General features: G+C 57.7%; 1 protein-coding gene across 1 annotated transcript in view; it reads right to left on the bottom strand.

The window, feature by feature from the left end:
* Positions 1–7,068: 7,068 nt before the first annotated feature.
* IGF2R (insulin like growth factor 2 receptor) overlaps positions 7,069–13,980 on the bottom strand; it is a 104,629-nt gene continuing 97,717 nt past the window's right edge. The window contains exons 45-48 of the mRNA XM_023254553.2: positions 13,678–13,864; positions 11,089–11,241; positions 9,602–9,671; positions 7,069–8,922 (exon numbers count right to left, since the gene is read on the bottom strand). Of these exons, the coding sequence (XP_023110321.2) occupies positions 8,506–8,922; positions 9,602–9,671; positions 11,089–11,241; positions 13,678–13,864 (827 nt within the window). The 3' untranslated portion in view covers positions 7,069–8,505. The remainder of the gene's footprint in view (positions 8,923–9,601; positions 9,672–11,088; positions 11,242–13,677; positions 13,865–13,980) is intronic.

The following is a 13,980-nucleotide window of genomic DNA, read 5'->3' as shown; positions in this document are numbered from 1 at the left end:
CGGGGGAACAGGCCAACCAGACCTTTAAAAGCCTGGGGCACACGGACCGACCAGGGTGGTGGGAGAGCCAAGCTCCCCAAACCCACTTCCCCATCTCCCCGCCCCAACACTGGCAGTTTCCCAGCACCCCATGGGACTCCACCCGGCACTATCACCTGCCCAGGGCGGGCTCCCAGCTGCTCGGTTGTAAAACAACCTGACATGCAGGGAACGGGGTCAAGGGGGCTGTCTGGGCGCAGGGCGGGACCCCAGGAGTCCTGGCCAGAACTGCTGACCGAGGACAGCGAAATGCTACCAGACAGGAAACGCCTCCCCCACCCCCCCATGTCAGCCTTGGGAGGGCACAGACATCCAGGGCGGGTCCCTGCATTTGCACACGGGAGAGGCCCTTTTGTTTCTGGGACTCCTCTCTCTGCTCCACAGGCACTGGGCGCTGGCTGGTTTGGTAAAATACAGTCCCCCTCCCGGGGGTTGTAGCTCTTGAACCCCCGGCCCCCCGCCCCGCCTCGGGCTGCTGCCAGAGGGCTGAGTGCTCACTGGAAGGGCAGGAAGGAAGAAGGCCAGAGGCAAACGTCCCCCAAAGGCAGGACAGTCACACACTCCAAGCTGAAAGCAGTCCTTTCTGGCGGCGTGAGATCGTAGGACATGTGTCTGGGGCTCTGCCCCCGGTTCCTGGCACGGAGCTCCTGAAACCCTTGTAATTTCCTGGGTGGTAGGAGTAGCCTTTGTTCTGATGAGGGGACTCTGGAGGGCTCCCGGTCACGGGAAAGGCCAAGCCATGATCAGAAGCTTGGCACTTTCGGCCCAACCCGCATTCTCTCGAGAAGGGAGAAGGACTGAAAATGGAGTTCATGATCCATCGAGCCCACACGAGGAAGCCCCTGTGAGGATCCCAAAAGAATGGGGTTTGGAGAGCTTCCTGGCTGGTGAACACTCCCACCTCAGGGGGGATCACACACCCCAGCTCCAGGGCGACAGAAGCTCCCTATGCCTGGGACCCTCCCAGACCTCGCCCCATGTACGTCTTCATCTGGCTGCTCGTCTGTGTCCTTTAGTAAACTGGTAAAAATAGGAGTGTTTCCCGGAGTGCTGTGAGCTGCTCGAGCAAATCAATTGGATCCAAAGGGGAAGAGGTCATGGAAGTCCCCCGACTTTGTAGCCAAGTTGGACAGAACTATGGGTAACCTGGGGACCTACTACTTGCCGTTGGCATCTGAAGTGGGGGGCAGTCTTACGGGACTGAGCCCCTGGCTGGGGTTGGGGGGGTGGGGGTTCTGATGCTACCTACAGGTGGACCACGTCAGAATTGAGTTCAATTACAGGACTCCCCGACTGGTGCTCCAACGAATTGCTTGGCGTGGGGCAAAGCCCCCACATCTGGTGACCAGAAGTGAAATGTTCTGGGTGAGCAGCAAGGGAGATACACAGAAGGGAGAGCTGGGTTTTCCCCACCACACGGGAGGAAGACAAGTGGCTTTTTCTAACACAAGCGTGCTGGCCCCAAACGTCCTGGGTGCCCTCCACCTCTACCTGGGAAGCAGCCAGGGAGCAAAGGTCCTGCTTTCGACACATCCTGGGGAGAAAGCAAGGCCCCTCTCTGCCCCCGATTCCCCCAGGGCGGTGCAGGGGCTGGGGGTGGGAAGGCAGCCAGCCAGGCCTCACGCCCCCTGCTCTTTTGTTGCTGGAGAAAGCAATCTCCCTGGCTCTGGGCAAAGGCTCCCCTCCCCACTCCCCGGCGGGCTGGCGCTCACTCTCTCTTTTGCTCAGACAGGCCACTCTGTTCCCATCGCCCAATCCCTGCTTCAGGTGCAAGGACTGGACACCTCGGGTCATCAGAATTGCAAAGGGGAGAAGCGACAGAGTATTGTGGCCAACTGCTCCCCCGCCCATCCCCGCCACCATGGGCGCCCCTCCTCCAGCCGCACTCAGGCCTCCTCACCAGCCCTGGGGTTGCTGTCGCCCTCTGTGTGCCGTCAGGAGACCACCGTGGTGGAGGCAGACCTCTCCTCACAGACCTCAACCCCCAGCACCGCCTCCAAAACGGCACCTTCTTTTAAGGTCCTTAAGGAGCGGTTTTAAATTGCGCTGAGGAGCGTGGAAACTACCAGAAATGAGGACCCAGCGTGGGAGCCACAGCAAGGCTCCACTCGGTCATCAAAGGTGCTGCCTTCCTTGAGGACCCAGGCTGTTCTCCACACCACGGTCCCCTCCCCGATGTCGGGGCCTCTCTGATGACTCCGTTTGCCCTACACCAAAGCCCCTGACAAGGAAGGCCGCTGGGCAGGCCTCTTCCCCCAGAGCCCGGCCAGAGGACAAGACAGGGGCCTTCTGTCTCCAACCCCCCCGGCACTGGGACCAACCGGACCCAGTGACCTTGTCTGCCCAGCTTGCCCAGGACAATCTTCTTGTCCCCATCCGTTCCAGAAGACACATGACATGGAAGCTATGCATTAAATTCCTCCCTACCCTCCCGGCCTCCAGAGCTCAGAAGGCCGAGCGCGCACAGACGTCACCACCGGGGCTAGAGGTCCCCGGGAGCAGGGGCTGGTCAGGCACACGGGACAGTGGCCAGGAGCCAAGGGCATCACCTGGCCCCTATTCTCAGTTCTGGATGCCAGAGCCAAGTCTCAGGCAGCCTGCTTCCACGTCCTCGAGGTATCATTGTCAAAGCCGGCTCAGCTCTCAATGACCCACCCACCCCGTCCCCACAAAGGAACCCACAAAACCACCTGTGGTTCATTCAGAACCATCGGCCACTCAGTCATCCCTCGATGGGCATGGAGGCAACGACAGGTCACAGTGGGGCAGCCTAGACGAGGCTCCTCAGCCTCCGCACACAGCCATGGGTCACTCTCGCTGTGCCTGATGACCGCCTGGCCCCTCTAGGAGAGCGACTGGGCCTCTGCTCCCCGGACTCGTGTCTCAGGGCTGCCGGAACAAAGTAGCACGGACGGTCTGGGAGGCTGAAGTCGCAGACATTTATTGTCTCGTGGTTCTGGAAGCTGGAACTCCAAAACCAAGGGGTGGGCAGGGAGGGAAGGCCTCTCTCCTCAGCTTGCAGACGTCCGTCTCCTCCCTGTGTCTTCACATCATGAATTTCCCCTGTTCATAAGGACACCAGTCACAGTGGACTAGGGCCCACCCCCCGACCTCGCTTGAACTTGATCACGTCTATAAAGATCCAGTCTCTGAATAAGGTCACATTCTGGAGTGCTAGGGGTGAGCGCTCCAACACAGGGGTTTTGGGGGACACAATTCGACCCCTGATCATCTCAACACGCCAGCGCTCACGCGTGGAGAGTAACAGGCAACGGGTCAGAAGCGCCACGCCAATGGCCGCAGAACCTGGTCACTGTCAGCTTCCTGGGGAATTGGACCCGATGTGGGGAGCAGTGTTGGGGGGCGCAAATGGCTGGGGCGGGGCCATGGGGAGGGCGCGGGGGGCTTCCCTGGGGAGGGCAGGTTCTGAAGTAGTGTGCACCCGTCTCTTGGGCCTTCACCATTCTTGTACAGAGAACACCACACCCGTTCCGTGCGACCCTCAGGACAACCGTGCGCCACGGTGACAGCATTTCCCAGGGGACGGGCCACCAGCCACCAGGCTCCCCAAGGGGACGCAGGCCAACATGTGGAAAGCACTTCATACTGTACCTTCTCGGGAGACCCACCAGCCACATTTTTTTATTGTGATCTGAGCCGGATCTCAGAGGTGTCTCACGGCAAGGAAGCCTGTCTTCTCGGCATCCTCCTGACCTACTTGGGCACAGACCCTTTCCAGTTTCCGTAGCACATCGACCAAATCAGACGGGACAAGTGTTCCACGGGGCATCCTTTGGGAAACGCCACTCTACGGCAAGACTTTCTAGTTTAAGTATGATTCTGTTCAACCTGAGGTCCATCCCCCACGCTTTCCCGAAAAGGAGTCCTAAAACCACGACACGGGGCAGAACAGAACAGGGATCCTCCAGTGGGGGGGGTGGCCGAGGGGCCTCAGGGTGCCAGACCCCGAGGCGAGGAGGGCAACCTCACGTGTCAAGGCCACGAAACCGCAAAGATTGAGGAACTTTCTGGGCTGAAGTGAAACTGAAAGACAGTGAGGTACAACACAGGATTCAGAATGGGGTCCCTTTCCTAAAAAGGGCATTGCCGTGACCAGCGGGGACACCCGAGCAGGATCTGAGGCTTAGCTGGTAGGAATGGGCCCACCACCGTGTTCTCGGTGGATGCATCGTGCTCCCGCGGGATGACAACCTGAAGTGTCCAGAGAAGGTGAGGCGTCAGGGAGGCAGCTCACTCTCAAGCGGTTCAAGAAAGTTCCTCGTCCTGTTGGTTCAAAATCTCCGTATGTTCTGATTATCTCAAAATTAAAAAAAAAAGAAACAGAAGCCTGAAGCCGAAGGTCACAAGGTTGGTGTGGGACCTGGCCCTCTGCTCCCTCCAGGGTGCCTTCTGGGGCGCTGCACCGCGTCGTGTGAGTCTCCAGCTCCCCACTCTGTCTTCCAGGACAGTGCCGAGAGCGGCCGTCAGGTCTCCCCAACTTGGCCGCGAGCCCATCCGTGAGCTCCGTGGTCTCGCCCCGTCCAGGGGGAATGACGGACGGGCCATTTGTGCAATCTCGTTTTCCTCTGACGCTGTATCAAAATAACATTAGAGGTAATCTTTTACCGAATTTGATTTGCAACCTGGTCAAAACACAAAGCGGAACAAGAGGTGAAGGAATGGGAGTGGCCGTTCACAAGCCTAACTTTGGTCCGTCCCCCTCTCTTTAAGAACACAGGGTGTTTCCCCCAGGACCCCCTCCTTCCGGGCTGGCAGCCTGAGGCCTTCCAGGGTCTGCACACCCGCCTCCTGAGCCTCAGCGCGTCTTCTTCCTTTCTCCCACCGACGCGGGCCCTTCCACAGCACGCGGCTCCTTACTGTGTCGCCTACTTGACACCTTGAGTCACAGGCCTGCTTCAGCCTTGCTTCTGCCATCCGCCCGATCGCCGTCCCTTGGCCTGCGTGACCCGGACACGGCGGCCAGCCCGGCACCCACAGTGGCCCCCCCGATGCTTCCTGTGGGGAGGGGATCATGCGCTCAGCCCGCTCTCCCGGGCCATACGGCAAGGCTAGCCCGAGGGCAAGGCTCACCCCAACTCAGTGGCGCGCACTTGGAGAAATAAGGTGTGTGAAGGCACCTGAGTCGTGGGGGAAGGGGATTTATTCAAATCGAACCTCATCCATAACACGCGCCCCCGACACGCTCCCTCCCCCCTTGTGACTGTAGGACCTGCACGACCATCGGTTCTGTGACTCCCACAAAGGATCAGGTTCCCCAAAGTACGGTTTTGTTATTTTCTTATTCTGTTTCACTTTATTTTATTTCAGTATTTTCACCAACAGCAAAAACAGTCTTACCTTTAGGTGGAATTTTGCATTTATATTAAAAATCCTGTGAGCCGGGGACCTGGGCGGCTCAGTCAATTAAGTGTCCGACTTCAGCTCAGGTCATGATCTCTCGGTTCGTGGGTTCGAGCCCCACATCAGGCTCTGCGCTGACAGCTCGGAGCCTGGAGCCTGCTTCAGATTCCAGGTCTCCCTCTCTCTCTACCCCTCCCCTGCTCGTGCTCTATCTCTCAAAAATAAATGTTAAAAAAAACAATTCTTATGTGCCAATTAGGAATTTGAAACATTTTTTTTAAGTTTACTTATTTTGAGAGAGAGACAGACAGACAGACAGACAGAGGGAGAATCCCAAGCAGACCCCGAGCTGTCGGCACTGAGCCCGACACGGGGCTTGAACTCAGAACTGTGAGATCTCGACCTGAGCCGAAATTTAGAGTCTGACACTCAACTGAACGAGTCACCCAGGTGCCCCCCTGCCCGCCCCCCACCAGAGTACTGTTTTAAACGCCCAGGTGGAGTCAGCCTTCCTGCAGGGTCATCGCGTGTGCTGTGTGATCTCAGTGGTTGGCGGAGGAGAGCTGGTTTCAACTGTTTTTAAACATTCCGAGTAAGAACAGACTTCTAGACCACGGATCTTCCTCGACACAAGGTTTGCCTACATCGTGCTCATCCCCCACTTACTCCACTTCTCTACCATCCTTGGACAGTCTCCAAAGGGCACAGAAAAGTTGGCTGAAAGGACACTGAGTATCAGGGCTGTACTCTTATCAATAAAGTCACTTCTGAAGACATCACAGTTCCTATCTGCCATCAGGGCGCGTTTTCCCGCAACTACATGCCACCGCAAGGACGGGGACTGTCTTCCAAGCCCAGGGCTAGCTCTAGTCCAGGTTCCTAAGGGTCAGAGCGAATGCCCTCATACACACGGGGCCACCTGTCACCCTCCACCTGCCGGCCACGAGCCGCGTGCTCGGCAGGCAGCCAGGGGTACAAAGACCCCTGCGGTCAAGTTCACCAACAGGGCCAGCGCATGACTGCAAGTGGCCTTCCTGACCTCCTGCCCCCTGCCCGAAGTGGGCTTCCTGTGTCTTAGAGGGAGGGGGTGCTGGGAGAACAGCCCTCCGGACACAGTGCCTGAGCACCCGTGACTCCTGGGTGGTAACGCACACTTTTGTAAGACCCAAGTGTCGGTGGCAGAAGAAACGACGTCGATGAACAAATGAGGGGAAGGGAGGGAGGGACAGACGTTGACTCCGAGACGTCCGCTTGCCGCTGCAACTTTCTGCTTTGTCCGCTTTCCCACTAGCGTCTAGGAAGCTCTCGTCACTAGTTGGGGTGACGACTGACCAAAGAGAAGCCACCCCCCCTCCACGACACACAGGGCCCCCCCCCCCCCGCCCCCCCGTGCCTGCCTGCAGTGCCGGAACCTGCACTCCCACGTGCTCGCTCCGGGAACCTGGGACTAGCCGGAGGTGCGCTTTCTCGCAAGGAAGGAGGAAACGAGACCTGCCCACCGGAAGGACGCCAGCGAGCGCACGGTGGTGCTGCACACGAAGGGCCAGGGGGGCCCCGCGGCAGGAGCCCAAACGCGGGAATCTCCCCCAACAGCACAGAAGAACAGACGGGCGGCCAGGCTCGGCAACGCGCTGGGCAACTCGTAAGGAGAAAGCAGTAACACCCGACTAATAATTTATCTTTTATTGAAATTGTTGAATACTTTATATTACAGTAAATTTGATTGAAAAAAAATGAGGAAAGAAATCAATTTTAAAAAATACACTCATGTTGAAATCAAATTAGCCAGCCAAACGGAGTACAAACCAAGGAACCACCATAGGGTGGTTTTCTCAGTACATGAATACCACTGAGTCTATGTACAATTCTAGAATTCGAGGAAAGTCATTCATTAAACACTTCGAGAAAGGTGCCAACAGCGAGGGAAGGACAGCGGCCCCGCCCTCCAGTCCCGCAGCACCGAGAGGCCGACCCAGCACCCCCAGAGCGGGATCCCCAAGTGCAACGCTAGGGCGAGATGCTGGCCCATCGGCTTTCATGCAATTTCCGTAAGTCACGCACTGTGCAAATTAAGGCTTCTTATAGGTCGGATGGTTGATAAACACTTTTTTTTTTTCTTAAAAAAATAAGCACAGTAAAGGTGGTATCATGAGAACCTGAAGAGGTGAGACCTATCCCCCAAATGTGGAGGAAAGTTATTTTCTCTGACATCTCAACTCCATCCTCACACACACACAAAAATAATCTTTGGGTGGGTTGTTTGAATTCACCAGCCGGCGAAAGAAATACTGATAAGTGTGCTCTGTGCACCTAGGATTGAAGATGTCATGCAAAACGCTGCAGCCGTTACTGACTAAGGGCAGAGAGCAGGCGAACCCTCCAAAGCCTAGGCACTCGGGGACCCTGCACATGCGTGTGCGCATGCACGTGTGTGTGCGCGCGCACGTGCGTGTTCCCTTAAGAAACAGGAAGCAAAAAGGAAGGGACAGATTGGAGCATTCTAACTTACAGGCTACATTATTGACCAGTTCAAAATCTCATATGGACTTTCTTAGCACACCGACAGCTTCCTCTTCCGACCGGGGATGAACCACAGTCACCCCCACTGTCACGAAGAAACTGTTGGGTTGTGTTTTTTTTTGTTTTGTTTTTTTGTTTTTTGTGTTTTTTTTTTTCGTTTTTCCTTTTTTGCAAACCTGAGTAATTGTCAAAGTCAATAAATAGGAGGAGAGAATTAAATGCTAAAATATAATGGTCAAATACCCCACAGGGCCTAAAGCAGCAAGGGTTTTTCTCGAATACACAGCCCTCTGTTCCAAGATGCGTCTGGCCCGGGCGCACGTTACGAAGCGCACGGCAGCCATGCTTCTGAGGACTGGGGACAAAACCCGGGGCCCTGCACCACCCCCACGACAGGGGCAGAGCCACGTTCCGAGGACCGTAAACCTGACCTCCTCACCCTCTCCCCCATCACAAAAACTCTTCCCTTTTGAGACAGTTCTTGTTAAAGGCAAAAATGATAGAAGCATCATCGAACTGAAGTCTTATTTGGTTGGAGGTGCTCGGCGACGCCACGGACCCACATCCCCTGTAGGCGCCAGGAGACTAGATGTGTAAGAGGTCCTCGTCGCTGTCGTCGTGGAAGGACGCCAGGCTGCCGGGCTGTGCGGGCTTCTGCTGTGCGGGCCTGGGCCTCCCTCTGCGGGCCCTGTCCCCTCTCACCAGCACCCCCGCGCCATCCGCGCTCTCCCGAAGCCCCTTCCTCTGCACGTTCCTCCCGTGCTGCACGCTCGCTGCCCCGGTCCCCCTGCCCGCCTGCACTTTCACCTCCGGGATGGTCAGGACCTCGTCCTCGCTGTCCTGGTCGTCCCCGTGCAGGGAGGTGAGGGCTTCGGCCTTCACGGACTTCGTGGTAATGTGGCCGTTTTCCTGCCCTTCCTTCCCGGGCCTTGGGGTCGGCACCTGGATCTCTTCCATCAACCACTCGGTTTCATTCTCATCCGCCTCCTCCTCCTTGTTCACCTGCCAGGGACGAGGCCAGACCCTGGAGCCCCTCTGAGGCCCCAGACCACGCCGCTCCTCTGTGACCCTCCCTTCCATGACCTGCCTGAGTTGGGGAACCCCTTCCCTGCTTCCTGGGTCCCCCACCCGGAGAGGAAGGCAAGGCTGGCGACCGTCGGCTCCCGCTTGGACCCCACGAGGCAGCTGGTGTCAGGCTGGCAGGTCAGCGGCACCGGGGGGACGGGAGGGGCCGTGCGGTACGAGAAGCCGCAGGGGCTGGACGTGACTGTGTCTGAGCGAAACCTTTGAGGACGCAATCTGGCTGGAGGACCGAGAGCCACGAGCACGCGTGTGCCCATTACCCGAACAACGCCTGTCCGGGGGAAGTTTATCTGAAGGGACTCATCCAGGTGCCAGATGCACAGACACGTTCGTTATTTATTTAGTTTTCAGAATAGCCCCCAAAGTAGAAGCAACTGAACTATTAAACGTTCGGAGAAAACCAGCCGCAGCCGCGATGATAAAACCTGAAGGCAGAAAGGACACGGAGTGCGCTCGGGTTCAGAGCGACGGCTGACCTTTCCCTTCTCTCCTTCAAAAGGCCTGTGGTGGCGTCTTCCTCGTCACAGGCTGACACCATCAGGGCACAGAGAGCTCAACAGTGGGGGGGGCGGGGGCGACGGGGGTGATGGGACGTTACCTTCGAGTATTTGTAGGACACGCTGGCACTCCTCCTGCAGCAGCTGCTCAGCCTGCTAACCACCGTCTCCCTGCGGGGCGAGCGGTCACTGCGGGCGGGACCAGCCGGGCAGGAGAACCGCCCGGCCGGCCCTCCCCACCCCCTCCGCAGCCCTGGCATCTCGCGTGCCAGTCCTCCCGGCCCTCCCTGGCCCCGGCCCCTCGCCCACCCGCCCCTCCGCGACCCTGGCGTCTCACATGCCAGTCCTCTCGGCCCCGGCCCCTCGCCCACCCGCCCCTCCACAGCCCTGGCATCTCGCGTGCCAGTCCTCTCGGCCCCGGCCCCTCGCCCACCCGCCCCTCCACGGCCCTGGCGTCTCGTGTGCCAGTCCTCCCGGCCCCAGCCCCTCGCCCACCCGCCCCTCCGCAGCCCTGGTGTCTCGCGTGCCAGTCCTCCCGGCCCTCCCTGGCCCCGGCCCCTCGCCCACCCGCCCCTCCGTGGTCCTGGCATCTTGCGTGCCAGTCCTCTCGGCCCCAGCCCCTCGCCCACCCGCCCCTCCGCAGCCCTGGCATCTCGCGTGCCAGTCCTCTGGGCCCCGGCCCCTCGCACACCCGCCCCTCCACAGTCCTGGCACCTTGCTCATCTGCTCACAGAGAAGCCTGCAGCCCCCACAGGCACATCCCTCCATGGCACGGGCACGCTACCCACAGCAGCTGGGTTATACACGAGTTCAGTGAAAAGAACACTTTGGAACCAGACGGAAGTGGATTCGAAACCTGCTTCCTCTCTCAGTGGTCTAGCAAAGGCAAGTGCAAGTTACCCACCGTGGGCTTCTGCTTTGTCCCGTGTGACTATGACAAGAGCACATATTCCTCCCACCCCAGGGCTGCACAGAGACGTGTGCTAAAACTCATGCCCAGACCCTCGGCCCGGATTCTTCGTTCCAGTACCTGCCTCTCCGGGCCGGGCCGGCCACACCCAGGACTTCTGGATGCCCTCTCCCACCTGCCAGGGAGGACCACGCACAGGGCTCATGGGCCCCGTGCCTCATTCACACACCACACGGAAATGTGGTGACAAGCCCTTTTACCCAGAAACCGTGAGCCAAGAAGATGGTGTCATGCCTGGCACATGGTAGGCATCTAGTAAACGGGAGGAAGGGGCAAGGGGAGGACCATGTAGAGGGGTCAGCTGATCAGAAGGAAGCCTGCTCATAAAAGGTGCTCATTTGCTGTCTCTTTGGACACATTCAGAGACCAACATCCTAGAAACAGGCCAGGCTTAGTGCCTGCGCAGCATCTCCTACACGACACGACCACCAGGGCCTGACTTGCATGCCTGGGAGTCAGACGGTCACCTCGTCCCAGAAACGTGGACGTTTATGTGACTTCGGAGACCGTTTCCGTGGTTGCAACACACACACACACACACACACACACACACACACACATCCCAGGACGCGACCTTGAAGCACTGGCCTCGGGGCACACCTGCTCCCCTCTCCTTACCTCCTTTCCTTCTTGTAAAGCAGCAGGGTCAGCAGACAGCCAGTGAGCGCCACGAGCAGCAGGCTCAGCACAGCCCCGACCGCCTGGCTTCTCTCCGACAGCCCCTTGTGCTCCTGCGTGTCCTCGCCCGCACCGTCACCATCAAGGCCCACCCTGAAAGGAAGCACGTCCTTTGGTGGCGTGCCACGGCAGCCACAGCCGGAGCAGTTCCCAGCCCAGGGTGTGGAGAACAGCAGGACGGGGTCCTCAACGACACGGCGGCGGGACCGGAGAACAGGTGGAAGGCACCGCCTGGAGCCGCGCGGTCAGCTCTTACGGAGGAGCGTGGCCTACTCCGTGGCGGCCAGCCCCCCCTGGATGGCTGCAGGGCACAGAGGCACCTGGGAGGCCACAGCAGGGATAAGCCGGCAACACTCATCTTCCCAGGACCACAACTCCCCTCCCTGGGGACAAGCAGTCACCGCCGGGGGCAGGCTTCTGTCCCCTCCACCTGGTCTCAGGACACACCGTCGGTGCCTCATGAGGGCTGAGGGAACACGCACGGGACACGGCTGGACACGGCACAGACGCTCCATCCGGGCTGCCGCGTCCGGGAGGCACGTCCCTGGACCAACACAACCGCCCCTCGAGCAGCTAGGACGGCAGGAGTCCCGCCCACGTGTGGGAAAGAGCAGCGTATTTCTATGACCTTAAACGCTCAAGGAAAGTAGTACAAATTAACAAACACAAAGCTAGAAAAACCACGACGGACCTTCTGCTCAGAGAACCAGATGTCCGTGTAGTGACTGGACACTTCCGACAATTCGTGCCTGCGCTCAGGGCACCTACAGTAACAGAATCTGCTAACAAAGTTCTTCCTGCCCTGGGAAGGCAGAGAGGCAGGCTACAGGGACTGTATGGGCTGCTCAGGAGGAGAGAGGACAACTGATGGGCCACACCCATGATGAACTGGAGGCTACAAGTGTAGATACTGGTTCAGAAAACTTCTTGATTCAGACTGGGTCGGAGGGCAACCCAACTGCGTGAGGATAACTGCGCCCATCAGCATTCAGCCTGAGCCAAATAATCCGGTTCCAAACTGGACGACGACCTCAGTGCTCTATTCCAGCGTGGAGGCACTGGTCGCTGTGTGCTCGAGCGGGGACGCCCCCACACGTGCTCTGTGGACCCCGAGGGACAGGAGTTCGTTCAGGAGCACCTGGGACACACCTCCGCGTCCCAATGGGAGAGGCGCATCGTCACTCACTTCTAGGCCTGTCCTCACTGCTACTTTTGGGTTCTCCTGGGAGCCAGGAATCATTTTCAAGTGTGTTTTAGTTTGCAAATGTATTTCTATTTTTCAGGTAATTTCTCATTACTGGTTCTTAACTTCACTGTGTGTTTCGCGTTTTAATTTTTTAATGTTTATTTTTGAGAGAGAGAGAGAGAGAGAGAGAGAAAGAGACAGAGCATGAGTGGGGGAGGGGCAGAGACAGAGAGGGAGGCACAGAATCTGAAGCAGGCTCCAGGCTCTGAGCTGTCAGCACAGAGCCAGATGCAGGGCTTGAACTCAAGAATCTCAAGATCACGACCTGAGCCGAAGTCAGATGCTTAACAGCACAACTTTGTGTGTGTTGTTTATACGGCACCAACGTCTAGAAATTTAAGACTTGCCTTGCGTTCACATTCCTGGAAAACTTCAGACATAGCTGACTCTTTTTAAAAATGAAAACTCATTTAAGATCTAACAGATGTGATCTGGGGCTCCTCCCACTGTTCCTACCACGGTTTCTAGGGACTGCAGAGAAACATTCCTTCAGGACACAAAGGAAACCAGTGCATTGCAAGAACTCCTTTTTCTCTCGATCGCAGTCTCAGACAGAGACTGAAAACGCTTCTGTAAGAGAAGGACCTGGATGAAATGGGAAGAAAACAAGTCCAAAGAGGAAAGCAAGCTGTAGCACTTTGTTCTAGATGAAGGTCTCTAAACCTGACAGTGAACCGGGCAGAGGAGGAAAGGCCCTGGGGCACAAGAAGAGAGAGTTCCCTGAGGCCACACAGAGGCCAAGATCACCCTTCCCTCGGCACAGAAATGCACATTCCCATATGCGCACGCAAAACCTGGCCTATGCCTGATCTTCAAACTCTGTAGAACAAGTTTTCCTTCGTCCAAACATAAACACTACCTCGCTCAAGGTAAATCGACCTTTACCATATAATAATCTGCACTGGAACCCAAGAAAAAATGCGCTAGGAACACAAAGACGAGGCTCAGCATCGGCCTGCCGTGAGGCAGCATGGGGGAGGCCGGAAAGAAAGCGGGCGCACTGAGGCCTCGTGCGTGCCTGCCGGCAGATGGGGGTGCCCTGGGAATGGTGGGCGGTGGCGGTGGGGGAGCAGACGAGGGGCGACGCTTGGACAGCCAGTGAGGCCGCGTGCTGGCCGCGTGGGGCTTGCCTCTCCGGTGTTTGTGCACGCTTGAATATCCCCACACCAGGTGGGGCAGAACACACACAAACACGTGCTCGAGCTGAGTCAGGGGAGAGCGGGTCGGCGTGCGGCTGGTGAGCGTGCGCAGAAAGGGGAAAGTGGCCCGGCCCGCGCACTCACCCTAGGGGACACACGGCAGAGGTGTACCAAGAGAAGAGATACTGGCAGTCGGCGGTCTCGTGGCTGAACTCGGGGATCCCGTCCTTCACCAGAGGGTCGCAGTGAAAGAAGATGGTGGAAGACACAGACTTCGTCTTGTCTTTTCCGCACTTAGAGGACGAGGCAAACACCACATCTAGATCCCCGTCTGTCAAAAAGGAAGTATGACACAACCACACAACATTACCATCGACGTTTCAATAATGTCCTCGTGGTCTGTAAAACGCCCGCACAGACTTAAGATCTTACGTAAAGGGCCCTTCT

Source organism: Felis catus, chromosome B2, assembly GCF_018350175.1.
Source record: "Felis catus isolate Fca126 chromosome B2, F.catus_Fca126_mat1.0, whole genome shotgun sequence".
Taxonomy (NCBI): domain Eukaryota; kingdom Metazoa; phylum Chordata; class Mammalia; order Carnivora; family Felidae; genus Felis; species Felis catus.
Note: the sequence above shows the minus strand (reverse complement) of the source record. Positions and strands in the feature narration are given on the sequence as shown.